At 43.4% G+C, this 27,822-nt stretch overlaps 1 protein-coding gene across 3 annotated transcripts; it reads left to right on the forward strand.

Annotated features, from left to right (window-relative positions):
- Positions 1-24,879, forward strand: LOC106580282 (leucyl and cystinyl aminopeptidase). 3 transcript variants are annotated; one of them, XM_014161112.3, is made up of 23 exons: positions 1-93; positions 210-350; positions 7,017-7,111; positions 7,235-7,428; positions 7,586-7,697; positions 12,190-12,447; positions 12,658-12,848; positions 13,028-13,166; positions 13,380-13,514; positions 13,662-13,782; positions 14,092-14,243; positions 14,456-14,569; positions 14,650-14,787; positions 14,891-15,022; positions 16,342-16,502; positions 16,809-16,897; positions 18,331-18,514; positions 18,923-19,079; positions 19,198-19,382; positions 19,549-19,710; positions 20,231-20,371; positions 21,161-21,242; positions 21,345-24,879. In XM_014161112.3, exons 2-23 carry the CDS (start codon positions 329-331, stop codon positions 21,474-21,476), a joined length of 3,096 nt encoding a protein of 1,031 aa, XP_014016587.1. In that variant the 5' UTR covers positions 1-93; positions 210-328; the 3' UTR covers positions 21,477-24,879. The 3 variants fall into 3 exon arrangements, with proteins under 3 accessions (XP_014016587.1, XP_014016589.1, XP_014016586.1); XM_014161111.3 differs by having other exon boundaries at positions 14-350; XM_014161114.3 differs by lacking the exons at positions 20,231-20,371; positions 21,161-21,242; positions 21,345-24,879 and having other exon boundaries at positions 12-350; positions 19,198-19,386.
- The last annotated feature ends 2,943 nt before the right edge of the window (positions 24,880-27,822 follow it).

Genomic DNA, 27,822 nt, shown 5'->3' on the forward strand with positions numbered 1-27,822 from the left:
CAACGCTACCTGCTGGAGGGAGACAGATTTCCCGTCGAGTTGGGCCTCTCTTCCCTACAGTCATTGTCGGGCGGAGACGAAGGAAGGAAGGAAGTAAGCAGTTATTTAAATGCATGGCGAATAGTTTGGTGACAGAATATCGTTTGGATGATTGATCATATTTAATTCATTTGATCGCACACGCTAATAACAAACCGTGTGTGTGGCAGCTAGCTAGCCAAGTTAGCCCACAGACTGCAGCTACACAGTGGACTGATCCGGGCTGACCTGCGGCGTGCTGTTATTATCAGTGAAGTGAGGACAGCTCGGCTCTTTCAGATATCTTGTCATGGAGGACCCATTTGACAGTGGTAAGGAATAATGATGACGCTACCTAGCTGCTCCCCATACTTTCCAGCCAGCCACAATTTCTGTAGTAACGTTAGTTAGTTAGTTAGCTAACTAGCATTTTAGCTTGCGGACGGTTACCTACATAACGTTCCAAGTCAACAAGTGTCAGGCTCTTGATAGCCAGGCAGCAGTTTTGGTACGAACTAATCAGCATTCATACACTTGTAATGATGGGTACGTTAGCTGATAGAAACATGGATAGCTACGCCTGGCCTTGGAATACAGCTAAATTAAAATAGCCAGTGTATCTCTGACAGAGTTTGCCTGAGTAGACTGTGATCTGTAGCTTTAGTTCTCAGTGTGACATTCACTTGGGGACATTCCCCAGTCGGGCTGAGGTCAGGGTAACTTTTGACTCTTTTCAGCCGTGGGCCTATTTTATTTAACCCATTAAAGCAGTGTTACTCACTATTTTTTGTAAGGGGGCTACTTGGGGTTGAGACAATCATTCAGAGGGCTGCATACGTCTTTAATTTGTTGTACTTCTAATTCCAATATTATCAATTGAGAGCAATAGAGCACATGTACATATATACATACACACACCAAATGGGCAACATCACATGTATAAGACCCATATGTTGGATGACTGAAAATGTCCCTTCTGCTCCTTGACTGAATTCATTCTAAATGTATAGTCTGTTGCCATCCTTGTGAGGCAAACCAGGTGTGCATTGGCCAGTCTGTTTTTCTGTTTTTATTTCACAATATTCATTGTTGAAAATGTTGCTTCACATGAATAAGTGCTGACAAAAATGGTCACCCTTTGCACACACTGCTTCAGAAGTGGATACTATGAGTCTGACACAAGGCTCCAGAAACATCTGATCTTAGTTCACCTTGCTTTGTCATTTGCCTGCAGCTCCACTATCTCACTCTCTAGTCCAGCACGGTCAGGACAGAGGGCTGTGATGACACTATCTCACTCTCTAGTCCAGCACGGTCAGGACAGAGGGCTGTGATGACTGGGGTCAGAGATGACACTATCTCACTCTCTAGTCCAGCACGGTCAGGACAGAGGGCTGTGATGACTGGGTCAGAGATGACACTATCTCACTCTCTAGTCCAGCACGGTCAGGACAGAGGGCTGTGATGACTGGGTCAGAGATGACACTATCTCACTCTCTAGTCCAGCACGGTCAGGACAGAGGGCTGTGATGACACTATCTCACTCTCTAGTCCAGCACGGTCAGGACAGAGGGCTGTGATGACTGGGTCAGAGATGACACTATCTCACTCTCTAGTCCAGCACGGTCAGGACAGAGGGCTGTGATGACTGGGGTCAGAGATGACACTATCTCACTCTCTAGTCCAGCACAGTCAGGACAGAGAGCTGTGATGACACTATCTCACTCTCTAGTCCAGCACAGTCAGGACAGAGAGCTGTGATGACACTATCTCACTCTCTAGTCCAGCACGGTCAGGACAGAGGGCTGTGATGACTGGGGTCAGAGATGACACTATCTCACTCTCTAGTCCAGCACAGTCAGGACAGAGGGCTGAGATGACACTATCTCACTCTCTAGTCCAGCACGGTCAGGACAGAGGGCTGTGATGACTGGGTCAGAGATGACACTGGCACACGAAAGGGGTTCTCAATGAAGTTATCCTTGAATCTTGACTCCAACTCTTCCAACACATGCACCAATGCATCATAGCTAAAATGTTTTAGTATGTCTGGGTTGGATGTGGTGACTGGGAAATTAAGAAATAGTCTTGTCAGGTATGAACCGTGTGGTGATTTTATTTTGAAATGCTGTGACCACACGCAGCATTTTGCCTGGAGTTTTAGCTTTCCCTTGGAGTTGGGGATTCATTGTTCAGGTGAAGTCAGTTCAAAAAGCCAGCTTTAATATCCACTGTGGATCATCCAGCTCGGGCTCCTCTCTGCCCTTGCTTGCAACAAATTCACGGATTTGAGGAAAAATCTTTCCAAAACTCTGCCACCAGACAGCCATATCACCTCATTGTAAAATATCATGTCGCAGTAGTCTGTCTGGTTTTCCTCTAGCAACTGGCAGAAGTGCCGGTGATTCGGTGCCCTCGCAATAATAATGTTCACCACGCGCACGACTTGCTGCATCAAATTCTGTACGTCACAGTACGTCACACTTTGAGTTTAGCCACAAGTTCTTCCTGATGAATGAAACATAACAAATTCGGGAATATCCTCTCTCTTGCAGAGTTGCAGTCCCTTAATTTGCTTTAAAATAGCCTCCTTGTTTGTGAAATCAGCATACAATATTTAGGCTGAGGCCAAAAAACATTATTTTACATTGCCGTGTCTGTGAAGGCCGCCTTGTTTCTTGCGAGTATCCTAGCAATCTCATATGTTGCCTCTGTCATTTTCTCTGCAACAGTGTTAGATCTGTTTATTTGTTTTTGTCCTTTGAGTAGCGCTATTTTGTTGTTTCTGAGGTTGCTTTGTGGCAGATATGTTTTGTCGTGGTGTGACTGGAAATGTCGCTCTAAATTTGCTCGTTTAAAACAATTGACTGCCTTCTGGCAAATAAGACAAAGTGAGCTAGTCCCACCATGCTGTACAAAAAAAATTGTCTGTCCATTTCTCTTGGAACTTTCTGTGTTCTTGAATCGATCGTATCCTTCGTTTAGCCACCGGAGCCACATTAGCTAGCTACATTTCCTCGCCATCATCTTCCTGATTTTCCGGTGGTTGTTTGTTCATAGCTGTCACGTTGTTCTTCAGCTCTTCCCCCTCATTTTCATTGTCAATAGATTTACATGTATTTTTTACAATCGATCCATGTCGACCAGACTGCAAAATTAGCTAGTAACAAACTGATATGTCAGTCGCTGTAGCTGAGCAGTCGCGTCCATTTCAGCCTTTCTGCTAAACATCTCCGCTATAACGCCATCTATTTGCTGTCCAGGGAACAATAGATATATCTAATGAAGTGATTCAGTCCTGCATTAAATAGTACCCGTCTCAACGTCAACAGTGAAGAGGCGGCTCTGGGATGCTGGCCTTCCAGTCCAATGTCTGTGTTCTTTTGCCCATCGTAATCTTTTCTTTTTATTGGCCAGTGTGAGATATCGCTTTTTTCTTGTAACTCTGCCTAGAAGGCCAGCATCCCGGAGTCGCCTCTTCACTGTTGACGTTGAGACTGGTGTTTTGCGGGTACTATTTAATGAAGCTTCCCGTTGAGGACTTGTGAGGCGTCTGTTTCTCAAACTAGACACTCTAATGTACTTGTCCTCTTGCTCAGTTATGCACCGGGGCCTCCCACTCCTCTTTCTGTTCTGGTTAGAGACAGTTTCCGCTGTTCTGTGAAGGGAGTAGTACACAGCGTTGTACGAGATCTTCAGTTTCTTGGCAATTTCTCGCATGAAATTGCCTTCATTTCTCAGAACAAGAATAGACTGACGAGTTTCAGAAGAAAGGTCTTTGTTTCTGGCCATTTTGAGCCTGTAATCGACTCCACAAATGCTGATGCTCCAGATACACAACTAGTCTAAATAAGGCCAGTTGTTTTGCTTCTTTAATCAGTACGACAGTTTTCAGCTGTGTTAACATAATTGCAAAAGTGTTTCTAATGATCAATTAGCCTTTTAAAATAATAAACTTGGATTAGCTAACACAACATGCCATTTGAACACAGGAGTGATGGTTGTTGATAATGGGTCTCTGTACGCCTATGTAGATATCCATAAAAAATCTGCTGTTTCCAGCCACAATAGTCATTTACAACATTAACAATGTCTACACTGTATTTCTGATCAATTTGATGTTATTTTAATGGACAAAAAATGAGCTTTTATTTAAAAAACAAGGACCTTTCTAAGTGACCCCAAACTTTTGACCGGTAGTGTATGTCAGCTACTAATACTTAAAAATTTTTTTAAATAGGCCCTATTATATTTCAAAATTCTAATCATATTCGTGAGCCTATAATTGTAACTTTGTAGGCTGCATATCCTGTACCAGCATCACATGTTCTCTCCCAGCATCATGGTCTGAACGAGGTGCGTAATTCCAGTTCGTAATACAGTACAATACAGTAAAGTAGTATAGTCCAGACTAAAAAAGATTAGCCTCCTGGAACTTGTTTAATTTATTAGCTACATCTATGGGCTTTAATGTTTTTCTGTTGTGCGTAATGTGTGGTAGCCTATATATCATAAAATATATTCGATAACGGCACAATCGCTTGGGCTCATAAAATGTATTTAATGTAGGGATCATAAAATGTATTTAATGTAGGGATCAAAAAGGTCTTTAATGAATTGCTCAGGTAGCATCAGACTTGAATTTTCATGCCGATCAAAGCTCTAATGAAATCCAGACATGTTTATATGCTTTAGAATGACACTAACGATTTTGGCCAGAAATCCTGGGTGAAAGGGGATTTATTCTCGGGATGGATGGAACATTTGTAAAATACCAGGAAAATATTAAACCCTACTACTCAGGAAAGTGAGGAAACACAACTCAGAGTTTTGGACTGGATGTGTTTTATTCTTCCAGTCGTCATCAGAGGGCCGTTGTATGTGTGCATGTATTAACCAGCGTTCTAAAATATGTTTTACTCTTGTGGATTTCTATTCCTTTGCTACTACTGCTATCACTCACTGATAACAACAAAATGCAAATAATTCCAGTAGTCTGGTCTTTCTGGTTCCTCTCCTGTGTGTAGGTGAAAATAGCATTTTTGGGCAAGAGATCTTAATCTTTGGCCCAAAAAATACTTCTGACTCGCCTCATGGGCCAGTGCCTTTCTCAGACCTTAGTGTCTATCCCTGCGAAATGTAATAGACATTTGGTGTTAGTTGCAGGTGGAAATGTTACATGTATCTCCTGTAAATAACAACAATCATTCATAAAATGAGTCAGAATTGGATATGTAGCTCACAGTTTTGTGCTACTCAAAGATGCTGTCTCCTCTTGTTCTGGTTACTCAGGCCAGCCTAGGCCAAGCTGTGTGTAGTGTTATTTACAGTCTGTGACTGCTTTAGCGTAGTGCATTTGTTTATCTGTTCTAAAAGCACATCGAGCTGTTGGAGACACACCGAGCCTTGTGCAACATACACACTAACAACTGCAAGTGACACACCCAAGAAGGCAGGCTACGTTATGTCACAGTTGAGTTTATCCTACACAACTCAATCATTTTATTTTCCTCTTAACTCACTCAACTGGTTACTTGTTCAGGCCTGTACATTTGATTGGGCTCCTTATCCCGTCGTGTGTGTGTGTGTGTGTGTGTGTGTGTGTGTGTGTGTTTAATCTGATAAGGACCAGAAGGTTCTTTCTGTAGGCTCAGTAGCACTGACTGTACTCTCCTGCTCTGTGCTGTCTGCTTTATTACAGCAAATAAAGGACTTCTGTCTTTTCGGATTAGAACACACAGACACTCACACACACTACTAGTCAATAGACACAGCCATCTTTCTCTGTGGGGGGCGTTTTCATTAAAGCTTAATTGACTATTTGAAAAATATTCCAAGTATGTTATTTCGTTAGCCTAGCCTGCCGCAATTCAGAATGCACAAGGCCTACGTGAAAAGCCTAACTGATGGGGGAATCCTGTCCTGGACATTGTGAGTGCACTGTAGGCCTATGTATGGAGCTGAAATGTCCAGAGGTTATGCCTTGTTCAGCTGACAGACAGTCAGGTTGTTTTCACTCAAACACAGCTTCACCTACTTGGCCTTATATGCCCTGCACTGGCCTCAAACTTCAGGTCTGCCTGTCTCTAGCTAAGTGCTGTAGGCTATAGGATAAACATATATGTCTGTGGCTCTGAGTCTGTGTATGTTTGGTGAAAACAGTAAAAGTGTGGTGAGCTGCTGCTGACACTTTCCATTTCACTGCAGCTTCCGCTACAGCCCTTGCTGTTGCAGCTTCAGCTAGAGCTCTTGTGGTTTCAGCTTCCGCTACAGCCCTTGCTGTTTCAGCTTCCGCTACAGCCCTTGCTGTTTCAGTTTGAGGTGTCGTCATTTTAGTCTGAATAACATATACAACATTTATAGAACAGCCTCATTTGACACTAATACTAGTTGTTCTAACATGGCATTAGGTCTATCGGGTTGGTGTGAGTCTAATAAGGTTGCTATGGTTCTTTTGATCTGGGTATTTTTACATGGGCCTATTATTCAGCTCCATATTATTAGGAGCAAGACTGGCTGCAGTGCTGCAGACCACATGACCTCTGAATCAGGACTCTGTCTGCTGCAGGAAGGGATAGGGGAAACTGATGGCTTCATTTAGCTTTCTCTTGTTCACTTAGTGTAGGCAGCTAGGCCCTACCAACACGCACGCTTTCTCACAATGGAAAACACAATGCAACGAACGTACTTGGTGTATGAGATGGCTTTGTTCTAGCTCTTCACTTAGCCTACACGGTACACCCACTATTCACAGACACACGCTGGGACTTCAGAATACTTGGTCTTATTACAGGAGAGAATGGGACATTTTATACAGTTTCACAACTGCTGTTATTATTGAATTAGAGAGAGTTGAGCGTTTGTCTGTAGAGACACATGGGATAATCAATAGAAATGGAGCCACACACACACACACACACACACACACACACACATTTTATTGAACGTGTGTGTGTGTGTGTGTATTAACCTTTTTGTTTGTTTGTGTGTGTAACCAGAGCGAGCGTCCCTGCCCAGGAATATGATAGAGAACAGTATGTTTGAGGAGGAACCTGACGTGGTGGACCTGGCTAAAGACTCTGCAGCCTTCCCGGTAATTACATACTATACAGCACTGACATTAACCCATCCACCCATCAGTTGTCCCGTCTCTTCTAACTGTTGGACTTTTTCCAGATGGTCATATTGTCCCCCCTCTTCCACCTCCCTCCTCCAGGCGTTGGAACCAGATGAGGTGGTCTACGAGCCCCGTAGCTCCCGTCTGCTGGTGCGAGGTCTGGGAGAGAACGACCTGGACGATGAGGAGGAGGACTATGAGTCGTCAGCCCGCCTACTGGGCATGTCCTTCATGAACAGAAGCTCCACCCACAATCCTAGCTCCTCCCCTTACAACAGACAGGCTCCACCCAGGTCCTTTTTACTTTTCAAATCCAATCAAACTTTATTTAAAGTGAATTTAAACATCCCAGTACACTTTACAGTAAATTAAAAACAATAATATAAACAATACTAAAGATAAATATTATATTTATAGATTCGTAAATACTGTTTTTTGGTTTTTGACCAGGTCATGTTCCTGCCCCTCGGCTCGTATGCTGGTGGTGGGCGTGTTCATTTTGGTACTGGTCGCATCCATGGCGATGGTTCTCTACTTCCTGCCTGGCTGTACCTTCACTAAGGTAGGGGTGTGTGTGTTGGAGTGTCGGGGGTTTATGTATGTGAAAAGTGTGTGGCTCCTGCATTGGCCTCCACAGGTACGGGAAGTGGTACCAGTGCCAAAGGGAAAGATGGTGTGTGTATACAGTTGATGTCGGAAGTTTACATACACCTTAGCCAAATACATTTAAACTCAGTTTTCACAATTCCTGACATTTAATCCTAGTAAACAATCCCTGTCTTAGGTCAGTTAGGATCACCACTTTATTTTAAGAATGTGAAATGTCAGAATAATAGTAGAGAGAATTATTTCTTTCAGCTTTTATTTCTTTCATCACATTCTCAGTGGGTCAGAAGTTTACATACACATTCCACAAGCTTCCCACAATAAGTTGGGTGAATTTTGTCCCATTCCACCTGACAGAGCTGGTGTAACTGAGTCAGGTTTGTAGGCCTCCTTGCTCGCACATGCTTTTTCAGTTCTGCCCACAAATTTTCTATGGGATTGAGGTCAGGGCTTTGTGATGGCCACTCCAATACCTTGACTTTGTTGTCCTTAAGCCATTTTGCCACAACTTTGGAAGTATGTTTGGGGTCAATGTCCATTTGGAAGACCCATTTGCGACCAAGCTTTAACTTCCTGACTGATGTCTTGAGATGTTGCTTCAATATATCCACATAATTTTCCTCCCTCATGACGCCATCTATTTTGTGAAGTGCACCAGTCTCTCCTGCAGCAAAGCACCCCCACAACACGATGCTGCCACCCCCATGCTTCACGGTTGGGATGGTGTTCTTCGGGTTCCAAGCCTCCCCCTTTTTCCTCCAAACATAACGATGGTCATTATGGCCAAACAGTTCTATTTTTGTTTCATCAGACCAGAGGACATTTCTCCAAAAAGAACGATCTTTGTCCCCATGTGCAGTTCAAACAGTCTGGCTTTTTTATGGCGATTTTTAAAGCTGTGGCTTCTTCCTTGCTGTGCGGCCTTTCAGGTTATGTCGATATAGGACTCGTTTTACTGTGGATATAGATTATTTTCTACTTGTTTCATCCAGCATCTTCACAAGGTCCTTTGCTGCTGTTCTGGGATTGATTTGCACTTTTCGCACCAAAGTACGTTCATCTCTAGGAGACAGAATGCGTCCCCTTCCTGAGCGGTATGATGGCTGGTGGTGCCATGGTGTTTATACTTGCGTACTATTGTACAGATGAACGTTGGTACCTTCAGGCATTTGGAAATTGCTCCCAAGGATGAACCAAACTTGCGAGGTCTACAATTTTTTTTCTGAGGTCTTGGCTGATTTATTTTGATTTTCCCATGATGTCAAGCAAAGAGGCACTGAGTTTGAAGGTAGGCCTTGAAATACATCCACAGGTACACCTCCAATTGACTCAAATGACGTCAATTAGCCTATCAGAAGCTTCTAAAGCCATGATATCATTTTCTGGAGTTTTCCAAGCTGTTTAAAGGCACAGTCAACTTAGTGTATGTAAACTTCTGACCCACAGGAATTGTGATACAGTGAATTATAAGTGAAATAATCTGTCTGTAAACAATTGTTGGAAAAATGACTTGTGTCATGCAGAAGGTAGATGTCCTAACCGACTTGCCAAAACTATAGTTTGTTAACAAGAAATGTGTGGAGTGGTCGAAAAACAAGTTTTAATGACTCCAACCTAAGTGTATGTAAACTTCCGACTTCAACTGTATATACAGTGCCTTCAGAAAGTATTCATACATCTTGACTTATTCCACATTTTGTTGTGTTACTGCCTGAATTTAAAATGCATTAAATTGCCTCATACCTCTGCACATTGATCTGGTACTGGTGCTCCCTGTATATAGCTCCACATTGATCTGGTACTGGTACTCCCTGTATATAGCTCCACATTGATCTGGTACTGGTACTCCCTGTATATAGCTCCACATTGATCTGGTACTGGTACTCCCTGTATATAGCTCCACATTGATCTGGTACTGGTACTCCCTGTATATAGCTCCACATTGATCTGGTACTGGTACTCCCTGTATATAGCTCCACATTGATCTGGTACTGGTACTCCCTGTATATAGCTCCACATTGATCTGGTACTGGTACTCCCTGTATATAGCTCCACATTGATCTGGTACTGGTACTCCCTGTATATAGCTCCACATTGATCTGGTACTGGTACTCCCTGTATATAGCTCCACATTGATCTGGTACTGGTACTCCCTGTATATAGCTCCACATTGATCTGGTACTGGTACTCCCTGTATATAGCTCCACATTGATCTGGTACTGGTACTCCCTGTATATAGCTCCACATTGATCTGGTACTGGTACTCCCTGTATATAGCTCCACATTGACTCTGGTACTCCCTGTATAGTACTGCTCCTCGTATATAGCTGCACATTGATCTGGTACTGGTATCCCTGTATATAGCTCCACATTGATCTGGTACTGGTACTCCCTGTATATAGCTCCACATTGATCTGGTACTGGTACTCCCTGTATATAGCTCCACATTGATCTGGTACTGGTACTCCCTGTATATAGCTCCACATTGATCTGGTACTGGTACTCCCTGTATATAGCTCCACATTGATCTGGTACTGGTACTCCCTGTATATAGCTCCACATTGATCTGGTACTGGTACTCCCTGTATATAGCTCCACATTGATCTGGTACTGGTACTCCCTGTATATAGCTCCACATTGATCTGGTACTGGTACTCCCTGTATATAGCTCCACATTGATCTGGTACTGGTACTCCCTGTATATAGCTCCACATTGATCTGGTACTGGTACTCCCTGTATATAGCTCCACATTGATCTGGTACTGGTACTCCCTGTATATAGCTCCACATTGATCTGGTACTGGTACTCCCTGTATATAGCTCCACATTGATCTGGTACTGGTACTCCCTGTATATAGCTCCACATTGATCTGGTACTGGTACTCCCTGTATATAGCTCCACATTGATCTGGTACTGGTACTCCCTGTATATAGCTCCACATTGATCTGGTACTGGTACTCCCTGTATATAGCTCCACATTGATCTGGTACTGGTACTCCCTGTATATAGCTCCACATTGATCTGGTACTGGTACTCCCTGTATATAGCTCCATTCTTGTGTATTTTTGTGTTAGTTACTATTTTATTTTGGATTATTTTTGCATTGTTGGGAAATGTTCGTAAGCAAGCATTTCATTGTCAAGTCTACACCAGTTGTATTCGGCGCATGTGATAAATATAATTTGATTTCTAACATATATTATTTCTCACGCATCTACTCACAAATGAAATACAGACATCACATTTCCCTAAGTATTTACTCCACTGAGTTAATACATGATAGAATCATCTTTGGCTGTGATTACAGCTGTGAGTCTTTCTGGGTAAGTCTCTAAGAGCTTTGCACACCTGGATTGTACATTATTTTCAAATTATTCAAACTCTGTTTTAGGTTATTGTCCTGCTGAAAGGTGAATTTGTCTCCCAGTGTCTGTTGGAAAGCAGACTGAACCAGGTTTTTCTTTAAGATTGTGCCTGTGCTCAATTCTGTTTATTTTTATCCCCAAAAAACTTCCTAGTACTTGCCGATGACAAGCATACCCATAACAAGATGCAGCCACCACCATGCTTGAAAATATGAAGAGTGGTACTCAGTGATGTGTAGGAATTGCCCCAAACATAATGCTTTGTATTCTGGACATGAAGTTACTTTCTTTGCCACGTTTTTGCACTTTTATTTTTGTGCCTTAGGATGCATGTTTTAGAATATTTTTATTCTATTCAGGCTTCCTTCTTTTCACTCTGTAATTCAGGTTAGTATTGTGGAGTAACTACAAAGTTAATGATCCATCCTCAGTTTTCTCCGATCACAGCCAGTAAACACTGTACCTGTTTATAAAGTCACCATTGGTCTCATGGTGAAATCATTGGTCTCATGGTTTCCTTTCTCTCTGGCAACTGAGTTAGGAAGGACACCTGTATCTGTGTAGTGACTGGGTGTAATGTACACCATCCAAAGTGTAATTATTAACTTCACCATGCTCAAAGGGATATTCAATGTCTGCTTCTTTTTATTTTACCCATCTACCAGTAGGTGCCCTTTGCGAGGCATTGGACATCCTCCCCGGTCTTTGTAGTTGAATCTGTTTTTGAAATTCACTGTTCGACTGAGGGACCTTACAGATCATTGTATGTGTGGATACAGAGATGAGGTAGTCATTCAACAATCATGTTAAACACTATTTCACACAGAATGAGTCCATGAATCTTATTATGTGACTTGCTAAGCACGTTTACTCCCGAACTTATTTAGACTTGCCATTGTTGAATACTTATTGACTCAAAACATTTCAGCTTTAATTTTTAATTAATTTGTAAAAATGTTGAAAAACATAATTTCACTTTGACATTCTGGGGTATTGTGGCTGTAACACAACAAAATCAAGGTGTGTGAATACTTTGTGAAGTAACTGTGTATATTCACTGTGTTGATCCTCTTTCTCCCCAGGCTGGCTGTGGTAAGGCTAACTCCTCCACTCCTATGGAGCCATCCTATCCTAACAGCACCAATGGGGAGCTGTTTCCCTGGAATGAGCTCCGACTCCCAGCCAGTGTACGGCCTGTGAACTATGATCTCTCCTTGACCCCTAACCTGACTTCCATGACCTTCACTGGCCGCACTGTCATCAACATGACAATACTACACAACACCAAGCACGTAGTTCTGCACAGCTCTGAACTCATTATCACCAAGGCAACCTTCCAGGTAACCTATGATCAGCCATGCCATTGCTATTTGCTCGAAATTAATATGAAGAGAATGTGTAACTGTCAGACTAGCTTCCCCTGTGAAGATAAATTGTTTTACCTCAATAATGATGTTTTCCCAAGATAGTTATGTTTTCCCTTGCTCAATAATGTTTTATTAGACGATGTTTTACCTTATTAAATGCTGTTTTTACTATAACCCTTCCAGGTTGGAGAGGGTAAGAGTGTTGAGGTGAAGGTGTTGGAGTATAAACCATGGCAGCAGATAGCTGTCAGCTTCCCAGAGGATCTGAAGGTAGGCCAGGTGTGTGTGTTAACGTTGGACTACGCAGCCAGCCTCTCACACACCTATGACGGCTTCTATAACAGCTCCTACAATGACAAGACTGGAGCCAAGAGGTAAGCAAAATTATTTTTAAAAACTATTTACTAAAGTTTGCTCTGAAAATAACATCTTAACTCAGGGTGAATGCAGTGAGATGCATTGTGTAATAGTGTGTAAACCTGACAATGTTTGTTGACGTAGTAAACTACAGCTCCTCGCTCTCTGTGTGTGACTTTGGCCACCCTCTCCTCAGGGTCCTAGCTGCCACCCAGTTTGAGCCCCAGGCGGCCAGGAAGGCCTTCCCTTGTTTTGACGAGCCAGCCTTTAAAGCCACTTTCCTGGTCAGGATCACAAGGGAGCCTGGATACATCACTCTGTCCAACATGCCCCAGGTACGGTGTGTGTGTGTGTGTGTGTGTGTGTGTGTGTGTGTGTGCGCCGAGAGTTTGCCTGCACCAGTGTGTGTTTAAGTGGTAAACATGCATCAATACATTACAAAATCAGATACGAGATGTGTTGATATCAAGTGATTACTGGAGACACTTGACATGAAGAATGCCAGTGATTAAGTAATCTGTTAATATAGCTGTTGTTGTGTTCCCCAGGCTAAGACGACCACATTACCCAGCGGCCTATTGGAGGATGAGTTTGAGCAGACTGCTGTTAATATGAGCACCTACCTGGTGGCCTTCATCGTAGCCAACTTCACCAGCATCACTAGAAACGTCTCCAATACACTGGTACGTACAGAATCTCTGCCTCACAATCTAGTCATACTATTTCTATGGCCTGCAAAACACTGGAATGCAACTGTCTACTCTGTGCCTATCCCCCTATTTTGGGATCTATTGTATTTATTCCATTTCTATGGTGTGTGTGTGTTCTAGGTGTCAGTGTACTCTGTGCCAGAGAAGAAGGAACACACACACTATGCTCTGGACACAGCCTCCAAGCTGCTGCACTTCTACAACACCTTCTTTAAAATCAACTACCCGCTGAGGAAACTAGGTGAGAGGTGACACAGAAACACACAGACACTCAGCCCTCACACAATAAACTCATTGATTAGGGATTTTTCTTTTAAGTCAATTTTAGATTAAGGCTGTAATGTAACAAAATGTGGAAAAAGTCAAGGGTTCTGAATACTTTCTGAATGCACTGTAGTATGAAGGCCAGAAGATTCATTTTGAAAATGTGTGAGAGAAAAGTGTAATGTTTTCGATAATGAGACACAAAATATGCCTTGGTATTTACCCCTCTACCTTTCCGTCCGTCCCTCTCTCTCTACTCTTCCTTCCTTCTCTCCACCTCCTCCAGACCTGGTTGCTATCCCAGACTTTCTGGCGGGAGCGATGGAGAACTGGGGTCTGATCACCTTTAGAGAGACCAGCCTGCTGGTGGGAAACCAGTCCTCTCCTCTTGACAAACAACTCATCGCTAACGTCGTAGCCCACGAGCTCGCTCACCAGGTGTGTGTTTGTCTGGTGTGTGTGTGTGTGTAGGCTACTACAAGGTGATGGAACATATGTGTATGTATCTCAGTCTTAATGCTGTTTTGATGTTTGGTTAGAAAGCGCTGCTGTTTTATGCAGTTGCTATAACAGTGCTGTAATGCTCATTATGATAGTGTTATAAAGCGGTCATAAAACTGTTCTAATTCCGCTGTGATGTTGTGTGTCAGTGGTTTGGGAACCTGGTGACGATGCGTTGGTGGAATGATCTGTGGCTGAACGAAGGCTTCGCCACCTACTGGCAGTACATGTCCCTAATGACAGAGTTCCCACAGCTGGACCTAGTAAGCAGCACCACGTCACACATGCAGGTTCTGTGTAGGTTTAGATAACAGTGGATTGATGATCTGTCTTCCGTCTCCAGGGCAATGTGTTCCTGGGGGTACGCTTTAAGGCTATGGCCAAAGATTCTCTGAACTCCTCCCACCCAGTGTCAGTGTCGTCCCAGGTGACCACACCTGAGCAGGTGTCTGAGATGTTTGACTCTGTCACCTATGAGAAGGTACAGTCTCGAGCTTTACTCACAAATGTGCTTAAAAGTTAATTGATTAGTAGAGTGAAGGATATTGGTGCTGTAGTGTCTGTCTGTCCGTGTGTGTCTGTAGGGTGCTTCCCTCCTGCTGATGTTGAACACCACTCTGCCAGACGGTCAGTTCAAGGAAGGACTCATGAAATACCTGGATACCTACAGAGGCTCTAACACTGTTACTGAAGACCTCTGGAACAGTCTCACCCAGGTAGCTGTGGTCTGTCTGAGACACTCTTTTTCCGTTTCCTGATGAGTTATTTTCACAGGTTCCTTATTTTGCGGCTGTAAAATCTGGCGCCATATCCTTCCTCTTTTCACAACGGTCACCCTGTCTGTTCTTTACGTGGGGGTGTCTTGTCTGTTGTATTACGTGGGGGTGTCTTGTCTGTTGTATTACGTGGGGGTGTCTTGTCTGTTGTATTACGTGGGGGTGTCTTGTCTGTTGTGTTTCGTGGGGGTGTCTTGTCTGTTGTGTTACGTGGGGGTGTCTTGTCTGTTGTGTTAAGTGGGGGTGTCTTGTCTGTTGTGTTAAGTGGGGGTGTCTTGTCTGTTGTGTTAAGTGGGGGTGTCTTGTCTGTTGTATTAAGTGGGGGTGTCTTGTCTGTTGTATTACGTGGGGGTGTCTTGTCTGTTGTATTAAGTGGGGGTGTCTTGTCTGTTGTATTAAGTGGGGGTGTCTTGTCTGTTGTGTTAAGTGGGGGTGTCTTGTCTGTTGTGTTAAGTGGGGGTGTCTTGTCTGTTGTGTTAAGTGGGGGTGTCTTGTCTGTTGTGTTAAGTGGGGGTGTCTTGTCTGTTGTGTTAAGTGGGGGTGTCTTGTCTGTTGTGTTAAGTGGGGGTGTCTTGTCTGTTGTGTTAAGTGGGGGTGTCTTGTCTGTTGTGTTAAGTGGGGGTGTCTTGTCTGTTGTGTTAAGTGGGGGTGTCTTGTCTGTTGTGTTAAGTGGGGGTGTCTTGTCTGTTGTGTTTCGTGGGGGTGTCTTGTCTGTTGTATTTCGTGGGGGTGTCTTGTCTGTTGTATTACGTGGGGGTGTCTTGTCTGTTGTATTAAGTGGGGGTGTCTTGTCTGTTGTATTAAGTGGGGGTGTCTTGTCTGTTGTATTAAGTGGGGGTGTCTTGTCTGTTGTATTACGTGGGGGTGTCTTGTCTGTTGTGTTAAGTGGGGGTGTCTTGTCTGTTGTGTTAAGTGGGGGTGTCTTGTCTGTTGTGTTAAGTGGGGGTGTCTTGTCTGTTGTGTTACGTGGGGGTGTCTTGTCTGTTGTGTTACGTGGGGGTGTCTTGTCTGTTGTGTTACGTGGGGGTGTCTTGTCTGTTGTGTTACGTGGGGGTGTCTTGTCTGTTGTGTTAAGTGGGGGTGTCTTGTCTGTTGTGTTAAGTGGGGGTGTCTTGTCTGTTGTATTAAGTGGGGGTGTCTTGTCTGTTGTATTAGTACTACTGATGTTGATACTCCATCTCTCTCCCATGGTGATGAGTAGTCAAATGAGTAGATTCTTTGTATTTATTATTGATGATTGTTGGTTCTGGATGCTCCAGGCCCAGGTGCTTCCCCAGCAGGAGAATGTGTCAGACATGATGAGAACATGGACGCTGCAAAAAGGCTTCCCATTAGTCACTGTTAGCCGCAAGGGTGGTCACGTGACGCTCACACAGGAACACTTCCTGCTCTCCGCAGACAACACCACACACACCTCTAGGTGAGACATGCGCACCCACCCACACACACACACACACACACACACACACACACACACACACACCTCTCACACATACACACACCTCTCACACATACACACACTCTCACACATACACACACACTCTCACACATACACACCACACACACTCCTCTCACACATCCCACTCACTCTCACACATCACACCCCACACACGCCTCTCACACATACACACACACACTCTCCCTCACGCACACACTCTCTCTCACACACACTCTCTCTCTCTCACACACACACATTCACACCAACCTTTCTTTGTGTTCTCCTCAGCCTGTGGCATATCCCCGTGACGTATGTGAATGACAGCTGTAGCTCTGCCCCTTCCTGCAGACAGATCTTCATGCTGAGAAATAAGACAGGTAAATAATAAGACAGGAAAATAATAAGACCGGTAAAACTCTGTACATTCAGCTCTGTAGTTGTCAGTGAGCTTGACTAACTTCATTAATTGTCCAATTCAGGACAAGCAAGCCTTTATGATTTTAATTGCTTGTGATATATACAGTGCATTCGGAAAGTATTCAGACCCCTTGACTTTTTCCACATTTTGTTACGTTACTGTTTATTGTTTTTTTCCCCTCGTCAAGCTACACACAATACACCATAATGACAAAGCAAAAACAAAATTGTTGCCAATTTATAAAAAAATAAAAAAATGAAATATCATATTTGCATAAGTATTCAGACCCTTTACTCAGTACTTTGTTGAAGCACCTTTGGCAGCGATTACAGCATTGAGTCTTGGGTATGACGCTACAAGCTTGGAACACCTATATTTGGGGAGTTTCTCCCATTCTTCTCTGCATATTCTCTCAAGCTCTGTCAGGTTGAATGGGGAGCGTTGCTGCACAGCTATTTTCAGGTCTCTCCAGAGATGTTAGATCTGGTTCAAGTCCGGGCTCTGGCTGGGCCACTCAAGGACATTCAGAGACTTGTCCCGAAGCCACTCCTGCATTGTCTTGGTTGTGTGCTTAGGGTTGTTGTCTTGTTGGAAGATGAACCTTCACTCCAGTCTGAGGTCCTAAGAGCTCTGGAGCAGGTTTTCATCAAGGATCTCTCAGTACTTTGCTCCGTTCATCTTTGCCTCGATCCTGACAAGTCTGCCAGTCCCTGCCACTGAAAAATATCCCCACACCATGATGCTGCCACCACCATGCTTCACCATTGGGATGGTGCCAGGTTTCCTCCAGACGTGACGTATGGCATCAAGGGCGAAGAGTTCAATCTTGGTTTCATCAGACCAGAGAATCTTGTTTCTCATTGTCTGAGAGTCTTTAGGTGCCTTTTGGTAAACTCCAAGTGGGCTGTCGTGCCTTTTACTGAGGAGTGGCTTCCATCTAGCCACTCTACCATAAAGGCCTGATTGTTGGAGTGCTGCAGAGATGGTTGTCCTTCTGGAAGGTTTTCGCATCTCCGCAGAGGAACTCTAGAGCTCTGTCAGCGTGACCATCAGGTTCATGGTCACCTCCTTGACCAAGGCCCTTCTCCCCGGATTTCTCAGTTTGGCTGGACGGCCAGCTCTAGGAAGAGACTTGGTGGTTCCAAACATCTTCAATTTAAGAATGTTTTCGCTTTGTCATTATGGGGTATTGTGTGTAGACTGCTGAGGATTTAATAAAACATGTAATAATCCATTTTAGAATAAGGCTGTAACGTAACAAAATGTGTAAAAAGTCAAGGGGTCTGAATACTTTCCGAAGGCCCTGTATATAGTAGCCTGCTGGTTGTATGCGCTGAGGTTCTAGGTAAAAGCATAACCATGTGTCTAAGTGCATTATGTGTTTCCACTTAGCGACTCTGAATGTGTCGGACAGTGTGAAGTGGCTGAAGTTGAACTACATGAACACGGGCTTCTATATAGTTCACTATGGAGACGAGGGCTGGACCACTCTCATAGACGCTCTTAAGACTGATATCAACACACTCACAGCCCACGACCGCGCTTCACTCATACACAACATCTTCTCCCTGTCCAGGTCAGTGTGTGTTTGTGCTGCGGCATAGTACGCTAATGATAATAGTAGCGGGGAGATGGATGTCTGTCTCTCAGAAAGACTCAATTCATTATTTTTTTTATGTGGTCGATGCTGTAAAAAATAATGTTCTCAGTCAACCTACCTGGTAAAATAAGGTTAGAACTAGATTATACATAGATTCATCTATTTTTAACCTCATTTTACCAGGTAGGATGACTGAGAACACATTATTTTTAACAGCAATGACCACTTTAAAAAATATATATATAATAATTGGAGGCCTGTCTTAATACTCTGCCTGGACTTGTACGATTGCGTGAATGTCTGTATTTTTGCTCCACAGACAACAGACACAAATAGACAGAATTCATTCAGATCTATTGTCTATTTTTCTCTCCCCCTCATCAGGCTGGGTCGTGTATCCTTCCGTCAAGTTTTAAATTTGTTGGACTATGCCACCAATGAGACTGAGACTGCTCCTCTGACAGAGGCCCTATCACAGCTCAGCTCTGTCTACAGACTACTGGACAAGAGACAGGAGCAAACACTGGTGGCCCGCATGAAGGTAAATGCATGCATACATACACACATACACACTAGATTGTCAGGTACCTTGTTTTGGAGCCTAGTCCCACCATTTGGGACACACTGACTGTGCTTTCACTTTGTAATGTGTGTTTCAGGCGTACATTTGGGGTCATTTTGGCCAGCTGATGGACAGTCAGGACTGGGGAGAGGAGGAGAGTGTGTCCAGACAGGAGCTGAGGTCAGCCCTGCTAGAGATGGCCTGTAGTCTGGGACGGCAGAACTGTACTGACCAGGCCACGGCCCTCTACGACCAGTGGACCAACTCCAACCAAACCAAACAGTAGGTACACACACCAATTGACTTTAGAGTTTATATATAAGAATATATACTTTTGCTGGTTTAAAAAATATATATACTTTTAGATTTGTTGGCCGCCATGGTCTTCATCAGTAGTAAAGCTAGATATCTATTCTATAGTGATCTTGTGGTGCTCTGTCTCCTCCAGGATCCCAGGTGATCTGCAGCGAGTGGTGTTCTCTGTAGCAGCCCAGTCTAACCTCGGATGGCTTTCTCTCATGGAGGCCTACAGTTCCACCACGTATGACTCTGAGAAACGCAAGATACTGCAGGCCCTGGCCTCCACACAGGACCCACAAAGCATCGTATGGTAAGGGAGAGTGTGGGTCCACAGTACTTAATCAATCAATTTACAGACAGATTAACTGGCCAACTAACCTCTACCCAGAGTTTGTGCAGAGAGACATACAGCTGTACTCAAGCTGATCTTCCCCCTGAAGCTAGGACAGAAGAGTCCCTTCCCATCTTCCTGAAAACATCTGAAACCCTACCTCTTCAAGGAGTATTTTAAATACCCTCCCCCCTCTTCTCGCACCCCCTCCTCATGCCCGAGGCTTTCGTGAACTAACATTCGCACTTCACTTTTTGCCCCCTTACTAGATCTGACTTTGCTGATAGCTACTTTATTGGGGAAAAAGTGCACTTACTATGACTGAGATATGTGGTTGTCCCACCTAGCTAACTTAGGATGAATGGACTAACTATGTCGCTCTGGATAAGAGTGTCTGCTAAATGACTAAAATGTCAGATGTGCCCAAGCTGTGCCCAGATATGTTTGTAGAGGCTTATGGTGTGTGTCTCTGCATCACTCTAAACACTTCCTCCTTCAGGATTCTGAGCACAGGGCTCGAGGGAGGGATTATCCAGACCCAGGAGCTGCCATTGGTCATCAGCACCATGAGCGACGGCTTCGCTGGCCACTTGTTCGTTTGGGACTTTGTCAAAGAGAACTGGGACAAGATCATAGAGAAGTGAGTGCCACCTTATGAATAAGATCAATTATACACTGAGTGTACAAAACATTAAAAACACCTGCTCGTTCCATGACAGATTGACCAGGTGAAAGCTATGATCCCTTTTTAATGTCACTTGTTAAATCCACTTCAATACGTGTAGATGAAGGGGAGGAGACAGGTTAAAGAAGGATTTTTAAGCCTTGAGACATGGATTGTGTATGTGTGCCATTTAAGAGGGTGAATGGGCAAGACAAAATATTTAAGCGTCTTTGAACGGGGTTTGGTAGTAGGTGCCAGGCACCGGTTTGTGGCAAGAACTGCTACGCTGCTGGGTTTTTCACGCTCAACAGTTTCCTGTGTGTATCAACAATGGTCCACCACCCAAAGGACATCCATCCGAGTACACACAACTGTGGGAAGCATTGGAGTCAACATGGGCCAGCATCCCTGTGGAACGCTTCCGACACCTTGTAGAGTCCATGTCCTGACTAATGTAGGCTGTTCTGAGGGCAAAAAGGGGTGCAACTCAATATTAGGAAGGTGTTCCTATGTTTGGTATAGTAGGTGCACATTTACATACTTACAGCATCAACCTACAGAACAATGGACCCAAAAACAATAGTTTCCCAATTGATATCAGTGGGCCTGTTTCGAATTGGCTGTTGTGGAGCCTAGCCTATTTTGATTGGCTCTTGTGGAGCCTGGCCTGTTCCGATTGGCTCTTGTGGAGAAGTGGCCTGTTTCTATTGGCTGTTGTGAAGAAATGGCCTGTTTTTGATTTTATGTGTGTGTGTGTGTGTGTAGGTTCCCAGTGGGGTCCTATCCCATCCAAAGCATCATCAAGTCCACCACCTCCCAGTTCTCCACTCAGACACACCTGGAGGAGGTGAGCTTACACCTCAGAACCATGCCGACTCTATATCATGTGTCTGTGTATCAGATACCTAGTGCGTGTTGGTCTTCTCTCATGTCAACTGTGTGTGTGTAGGTCCAGGGTTTCTTCTCCAGTCTGAAGGAGCGGGGCTCTCAGATGCGTAGCGTCCAGGAGGCTTTAGAGACCATCAGACTGAACCAGCTCTGGATGGACAGGAACCTCCCAACACTCAGAATCTGGCTCTAACATGGCCGCTTGGCAACTGTCGCTCCCAGCAACCTGCTCCGGGGGCCATGTTGGCATGGCAACAGGAGTGTTTGCACTATAGTAGGGCTTGTGTCTCAAATGACATCATATTCCCCATATAGTGACTACTTTATTTTTCACTATGGTCAAGAGTAGTTCACTATATAGGGAACAGGGTGTCCTATGAGTTGTAGTAGCCAGCTCAGGGTTGCTCTAGAGATTGTATCTGACCCCGTATCAGTCGGACTCTAACTCCTCTCTCTCTATGCTGTCGACCAAACCTTCACACCACTTTCATCACAACAGCATGCCTGGACACACAGCAGAGTGTCTTTTCTTTCAAACTCAACGTGCTTCACATTGTATGGAGGCAACTCACCCCTTCCACCACCCCCTAGTGCACATATGTGTAGCATCCACCTGAGAAAGAAGGACAAGGAATACAGGAAGAGAACATGCTGTGTAATCAGCGCTGGCAACATGTCATCAATATGCGTCACCTGTGAAACTCTCATTGCTCAGTGAATAATTGTGCTCTTTCAGGCCCCAGCCCCGACTCCAGCCTCCACATGACTGTCCTACTGTCTGGGGGAAGAGGGGGAGATGGGAGAATGTCTGTTGAAGGCCAGAGTAAGGCTACAGAGCTGACACACAATACAAAGGGGTTAGGTGACCGTGTACAGTAGGCACGCTCAGCAGGCTACAGCCAGAACGTGTATATGTTGAAGGAAAATACCTTACTGTTTAGATCAGTGGTGTCCCCCCCCAAAAATGTGGGACTAAAAATGACTAAAACCAAATTGAAACTGTGTAAAAATGCTAATGGCGCTATATTTCTACCGTTTATTGACTGTCCAGCTCGCTAATAATCACCGAAATGAAAACTAGACAGTCAGGGAGCATCAAAAATGATCAAAATGATGGATAGAGGACAAGTTTTTTTTTTGCCGATTTTGGAACTTTTTAAATATATTTGTTTTTAAAGACTGAATGCGGCTCTCAGGGCAAAATGAGTTTGAGACCCCTGGTTTAGATGTTCCCAAAGTTAAACTCTACCACATTTCCACCACTGTGGGTCTGTTAGACCTCAAGAAGTGTTTTGGTCTGTTGGTATAAACCAGGGGACAACGTTTGGTTTGGCCTGCAAGGACCACTAGGACCACTTTTTTTAGGAAGTCAGTCGGGTTCACAACTTACTGTTAGGAGATAGCATAGTAGAATACACAACGTAGAATACATTTGGTAGTGCATCAGTAGTTTTCCTCTTGTTATGTCAGTCACTGACAGTCAATCAGTTAGCCCATGTCAGCTAACATCGATTGCTAGGTAAGTTAGTCTAGCCAGCTATCTAAACCTTGCAGTAATCATGGCCGAATTACTGACTGGGAACCCAAGGCACGTGCCCAGGGGCCCTGACCTCCAGGGGGCCCTCCATTTGATTTGTTAATCATTCTCGCGGATATCATAGGAACATGGCATAAGCCATAGCAAAATGTGTAGAACTGCAGGGAATTAGCATTAAACGTGGAAAAATGTCTCACCATCCCATGGAAGAATGTGTACAATCACATGTAATTAGTCATGTGAAATTGCTGAAAATCTGCTTTAAAATATTGGTAATCAGAATGTGTTGTTAGGTGTCAAGTTATATGGCTACGATTTGATTCATGTTTCAAGATCCTAAAAAGCTATTGTTTACCTTTTTTATATTTCTAAATAAATGATTTCTTTGTTCGGCCCGCAGCTCATCACTCAGATTATATTTTGGTACACCAAGCCCAAAAGTTTGAGCACCCCTGGTGTAAACGTTGTTGGGTGAACTAAACCCCCCAGCATTTCTGTTGACGTAACTTTCATTGTTACATTTTGACAGTTAATGTCATACTGGAACCATTGTTAGATAAACAGGAATGTAACTGGCCTGCTGTCTAGCTTTATTCAGATTGAAGGAGTATAGTTAAGACCGCTTTTCCACTTTTCCTTTGCGTACGAGGCAATCTGTGTACAGATATTTCACTCTCTCGCAATGCTTGTGAAGATGTAATTATTGTGTAAATGCTACTGCTATCCTTACGTTGCTTTTTGCTCATGTTTTCTGTGCTTGCAGATTTTTTCGTTCGTTTTTGATGTTTGGTTTTGGTTGTATATTCGGTGTGTACAGTGTGATGCCTCAGACGTAAGAGTCCTGGTCAAAGGCTTTTAATGGTTTTGTTTTTAAAAATGATGAGCAACAATCGCGGTGGGCTTGGAATACACTGACAATTCTGCAAAGAAGAACAATGTATACTGATGAATGTGGGGTCACTTCAAGGGCTCAGGATCTTATATGAAACACAGCTAACAGTAGATCCTTATTAGGGTTGGGTGGCTGCATCATGGTTCTTTTCAATCTAAGTGGTGGTAATAATGAAATCAACAACTTCTTTAAAAATACCAATGTATGTTTTTAAAGTACAGGGTTGCCTGATTTTGTTTCTGTCTTTTCCATTTAAGGAGTTGAGTGAGTGACCTAACAGCGTTGTGTCTGTAGACCTGGGTAGTGCAGTTTTAGCTGTGTCTGTAGTCCAACAGTCTTCTGTCATTGGTTAGCCTAGCTTAGTGGGCTAGGTTACGTTGTCTCACTATGTGCGATCTCTATGGAACTCCGTTGTCTATGGTAGCCCTGTTGTTTTTTTACTCCGTGTGGAAGATGATTGTATCAGCCTCCCGTCTGACTCTGGGTAGAAGTTCCCTGTAGGAACAGATCTAGGATCAGTTACACAACATTCAGACCTTAACCAAATATAAAACTGACCTTGGATCAGTGTCTAGGCCACAGTTAATTGGGGAGGACGGGCTTGTGGTAATGGCTGGAGCAGAATAATGGTATCAAATGCATCAAACACAGCTTCCATTCCAATTCCTTCATACCAACAATTATTTTGAGCCGTCCTCCTCAGCAGCCTCCACTGGTCTAGGGGTAACTACCTCCTCTCTGCTGCAGCAGCATTGGCTCAAATGTTGGCAACCACTGAATGTCCTGAAGGAGCTCTTCTATTACATAACAACATGACAAATGAATATCTGAGCTTCTACTGTTGCTTCTCTTCTAATCTAAAGCCTCAGATGTCTGTAGCCATGTCTCCTGTTTGGTACTGTCTCAATCTGAAGGAGGGTTTACTTCTCACTTTGAATGTTGTGATGTCATGTTGAAAACATTGGAACAGCCAGGTCATATTGGCCGTTATGATATGTCTATTATGAAATCTATCTTTGGTGCAGAATTGTCAGTGTATTCCTATGCCAAGCCCACCGCGAATGTTGCTCATCATTTTAAACTGTTTTGCACTGGGGTTGAATGATGCTGAATATTGTCAGGCTCTTCATGTCATGAAAAAAAGACGAATAAAATGTTTTTTCTGGACTTTCGCTGTTCTGTATTTGTGTACTAAGCGTGGTTTGTGTTCAGCAGTAAAAGTGTTCGCTTGAGGCTTATCCAAATGTACTGCCTATCTAGGGAGTTTTTCCTAGCCACCGTGCTTCTACACCTGCATTGCTTGCTGTTTTGGGGTTTTAGGCTGGGTTTCTGTACAGCACTTTGTGACATCAGCTGATGTAAGAAGGGCTTTATAAATACATTTGATTGATATAAAGGTAATGTAGAGTATACAGAGCTAGCACAGATATAACAATGAGACAGATGTTTCACTGGACGAATAACTGAAGCATCCGTTTGGGGTTTCCACTACGAAATATGGTAGTGAGAGGAAGCCCATTGGCCGGCAGTGGGAGAAGATGGAACGAGATGGATTTTGGCCAACTTTCTGCACATTTTGTCATCAATGAAACATTTGATCTCAATACGGTTTTCTGCTCCCAAAACTAAAATCTGTGCCGAACAGAGTTGATAAAGATTTGTAGACTTTACCCTTTGCCAAAGTTTATAAAAAATGTGTTGTTTAGGAGTTCAAATATTGCACAATTAGTTATTGCACAATCGCACGTGTCAGAGTAGACGTTCCCTAACGGAAATATGCAAATATATGCTAGAACGCTCCAAAAGGATCTTGCTAGCTTATGCTTGGCTATAACCATCTTGCTTGTTCTGCCCACTATGACTCATTTGTCCCATTGGTAATGACAGGCTGTGGTCTATCTTAGTTATAAAAAACTTTGGAGCTGGTGTTCTGTTATTGGATTGTGAATGGTTAATTGCACAACTAGACCACCAGAGGATGCTCTTTCCCTCTCCCAGTGAGGCCTTGCAGTCCGCAGCCTTGTTCCTCATATATCTATGGATGAGGGCACATTTTAATACAACACAGATATATTGTATGAAAACACAACCTTAAACTATTTCTTTCATGTTTGTGCACCAATCAACTCCTGTCATACACTGGCTATGGGACTGTAAGATTCTCTCGCACGGAAATACACTGAACAAAAATATTAACGCAACAAGTAAAGTGTTGGTCCTGTGTTTCATGAGCTGAAATAAAAGATCCCAGATATTATCAGTATGCACAAAAAGCTTATTTCCATACAAGTGTAAAGGAATGAATAAGAATATGTACATACATATATGGATGAGCGATGGAAAAGCCATGGACCAAAAGAGAAAAGCAAACTTATTGGAAGACGAGATCACGGTGATGGTAGAGGAGATAGAAGACAGGCAACACGTATTATTCGGTTGACAAACAAAGCCAAACAGGTAGCTTGGGAGTGTTTCCGCTGCAGTGAACGAGGTGGGGCAGCAAGACAGAACTGTGCATGATGTGAAAAGAAATGGTCTGACCTTAAACTGCAAGGGGAAAAAGAATATCCATACATAACCGCAGCACTAAGGCAACGGGAGGGGGGCCTGGCACGCCGGAGCTCTCCCAAATGGACCAGCGCATTGGGGAAAGCGCATACACCGGCACATGCTCCGACAGCGACAGTGAATGTTTAAAAAAAGGTGAGTTATTTCTATTTTGTTTTTTATTTTTCATATGGTTTAATCCCAACTTTTTAGCAGTAACATTGGAAACGGTGAAGTTGGTGCGCAAAACCTCCTCGACTGCATGACTGGATCACGGTAAGTAATTAAGAGAATGTGAAACTTGGTTGTCAGTAACTTAATATACAAGACAGGCACTGATTTATTTTATTCACATAGAAACGTGGGAAGCTGCGTTGCAGCCCGTGCGCCGGGTGAGGGTGCCCCCCGCCCTACACTACAGTTTGCATGTTGACTGCCTCAGTCCTGCAAACCCAGAACGAGTTTAACACATTGGTTAAGCAGATTGTGACTGAACTCTGAAAAATACGCAGGGTTTTGACTCATTTACATGATGCAATTATTGAATGTTTTCCGCAACATGAAGAAAAAAAAACGGAAAAAAAACGATGCTTTGTATATTGTCCTTACCACCAATCTCTATGAGCTGCAGCCTCCTCACTGCATCAGCCGGGGCAGGTGCTCCATTGGGTGGTGGGTTAGGAGGCTCTTGTGGGTCCATTCTAATCTCTGCATCCATTTCAATACCATGCCTCAAGGCTATGTTGTGGAGCACACCACATGTCAGTATTATGCGTGTCACCTTTGATTGGGGAGGGAAACCATTCATTCTTAAAACAGGCCAACATTTTACATTTAGGTTTGAAATTGTACACCAATGTTCTTGTCAAACAAACTTGCACTACAGTTACTGAGATGTCCCCTTGAATTTTGTTCATTTTGTTGCAATGCTAGTAGAAACGATAGAAATCAGTTGATTCCATTCGTTTACACGAGCATTGCTACAAAATGAACATCTCAGTAACCGTAGGGCCAAATTAAAAACAGTTTTCAGTTACAAAAAAGGGATTGACATTAAATGTATTTTAAAAAAAATCTAATTTAGATCTTTTTAAATATACTTAAGTATATTTATCACAGTCCTACTTAAATATATTAAAATATATTAATGAAGTATGATTTAAGTATATTTAAATATTATTTGTTTTTCGCTTGGGAGAGTTAGATATACATACTGTATAATACCATACGCCTGAGTTACCTACCGTACCTGAGTGCTAGTTACCTGAGTTTTGGGCATTTTGCAGAAGTAATAAACAATATGATTTACATTTTACATTTAAGACATTTAGCAGACGCTCTTATCCACAGCGACTTACAAATTGGTGCATTCACCTTATAATATCCAGTGGAACAACCACTTTACAATAGTGCATCTAAATCTTTTAAGGGGGGGGGGGTTAGAAGGATTACTTTATCCTATCCCAGGTATTCCTTAAAGAGGTGGGGTTTCAGGTGTCTCCGGAAGGTGGTGATTGACTCCGCTGTCCTGGCGTCGTGAGGGAGCTTGTTCCACCATTGGGG

This window comes from Salmo salar, chromosome 20 (genome assembly GCF_965601325.2).
Source record: "Salmo salar chromosome 20, fSalSal1, whole genome shotgun sequence".
In the NCBI taxonomy this organism is placed as follows: domain Eukaryota; kingdom Metazoa; phylum Chordata; class Actinopteri; order Salmoniformes; family Salmonidae; genus Salmo; species Salmo salar.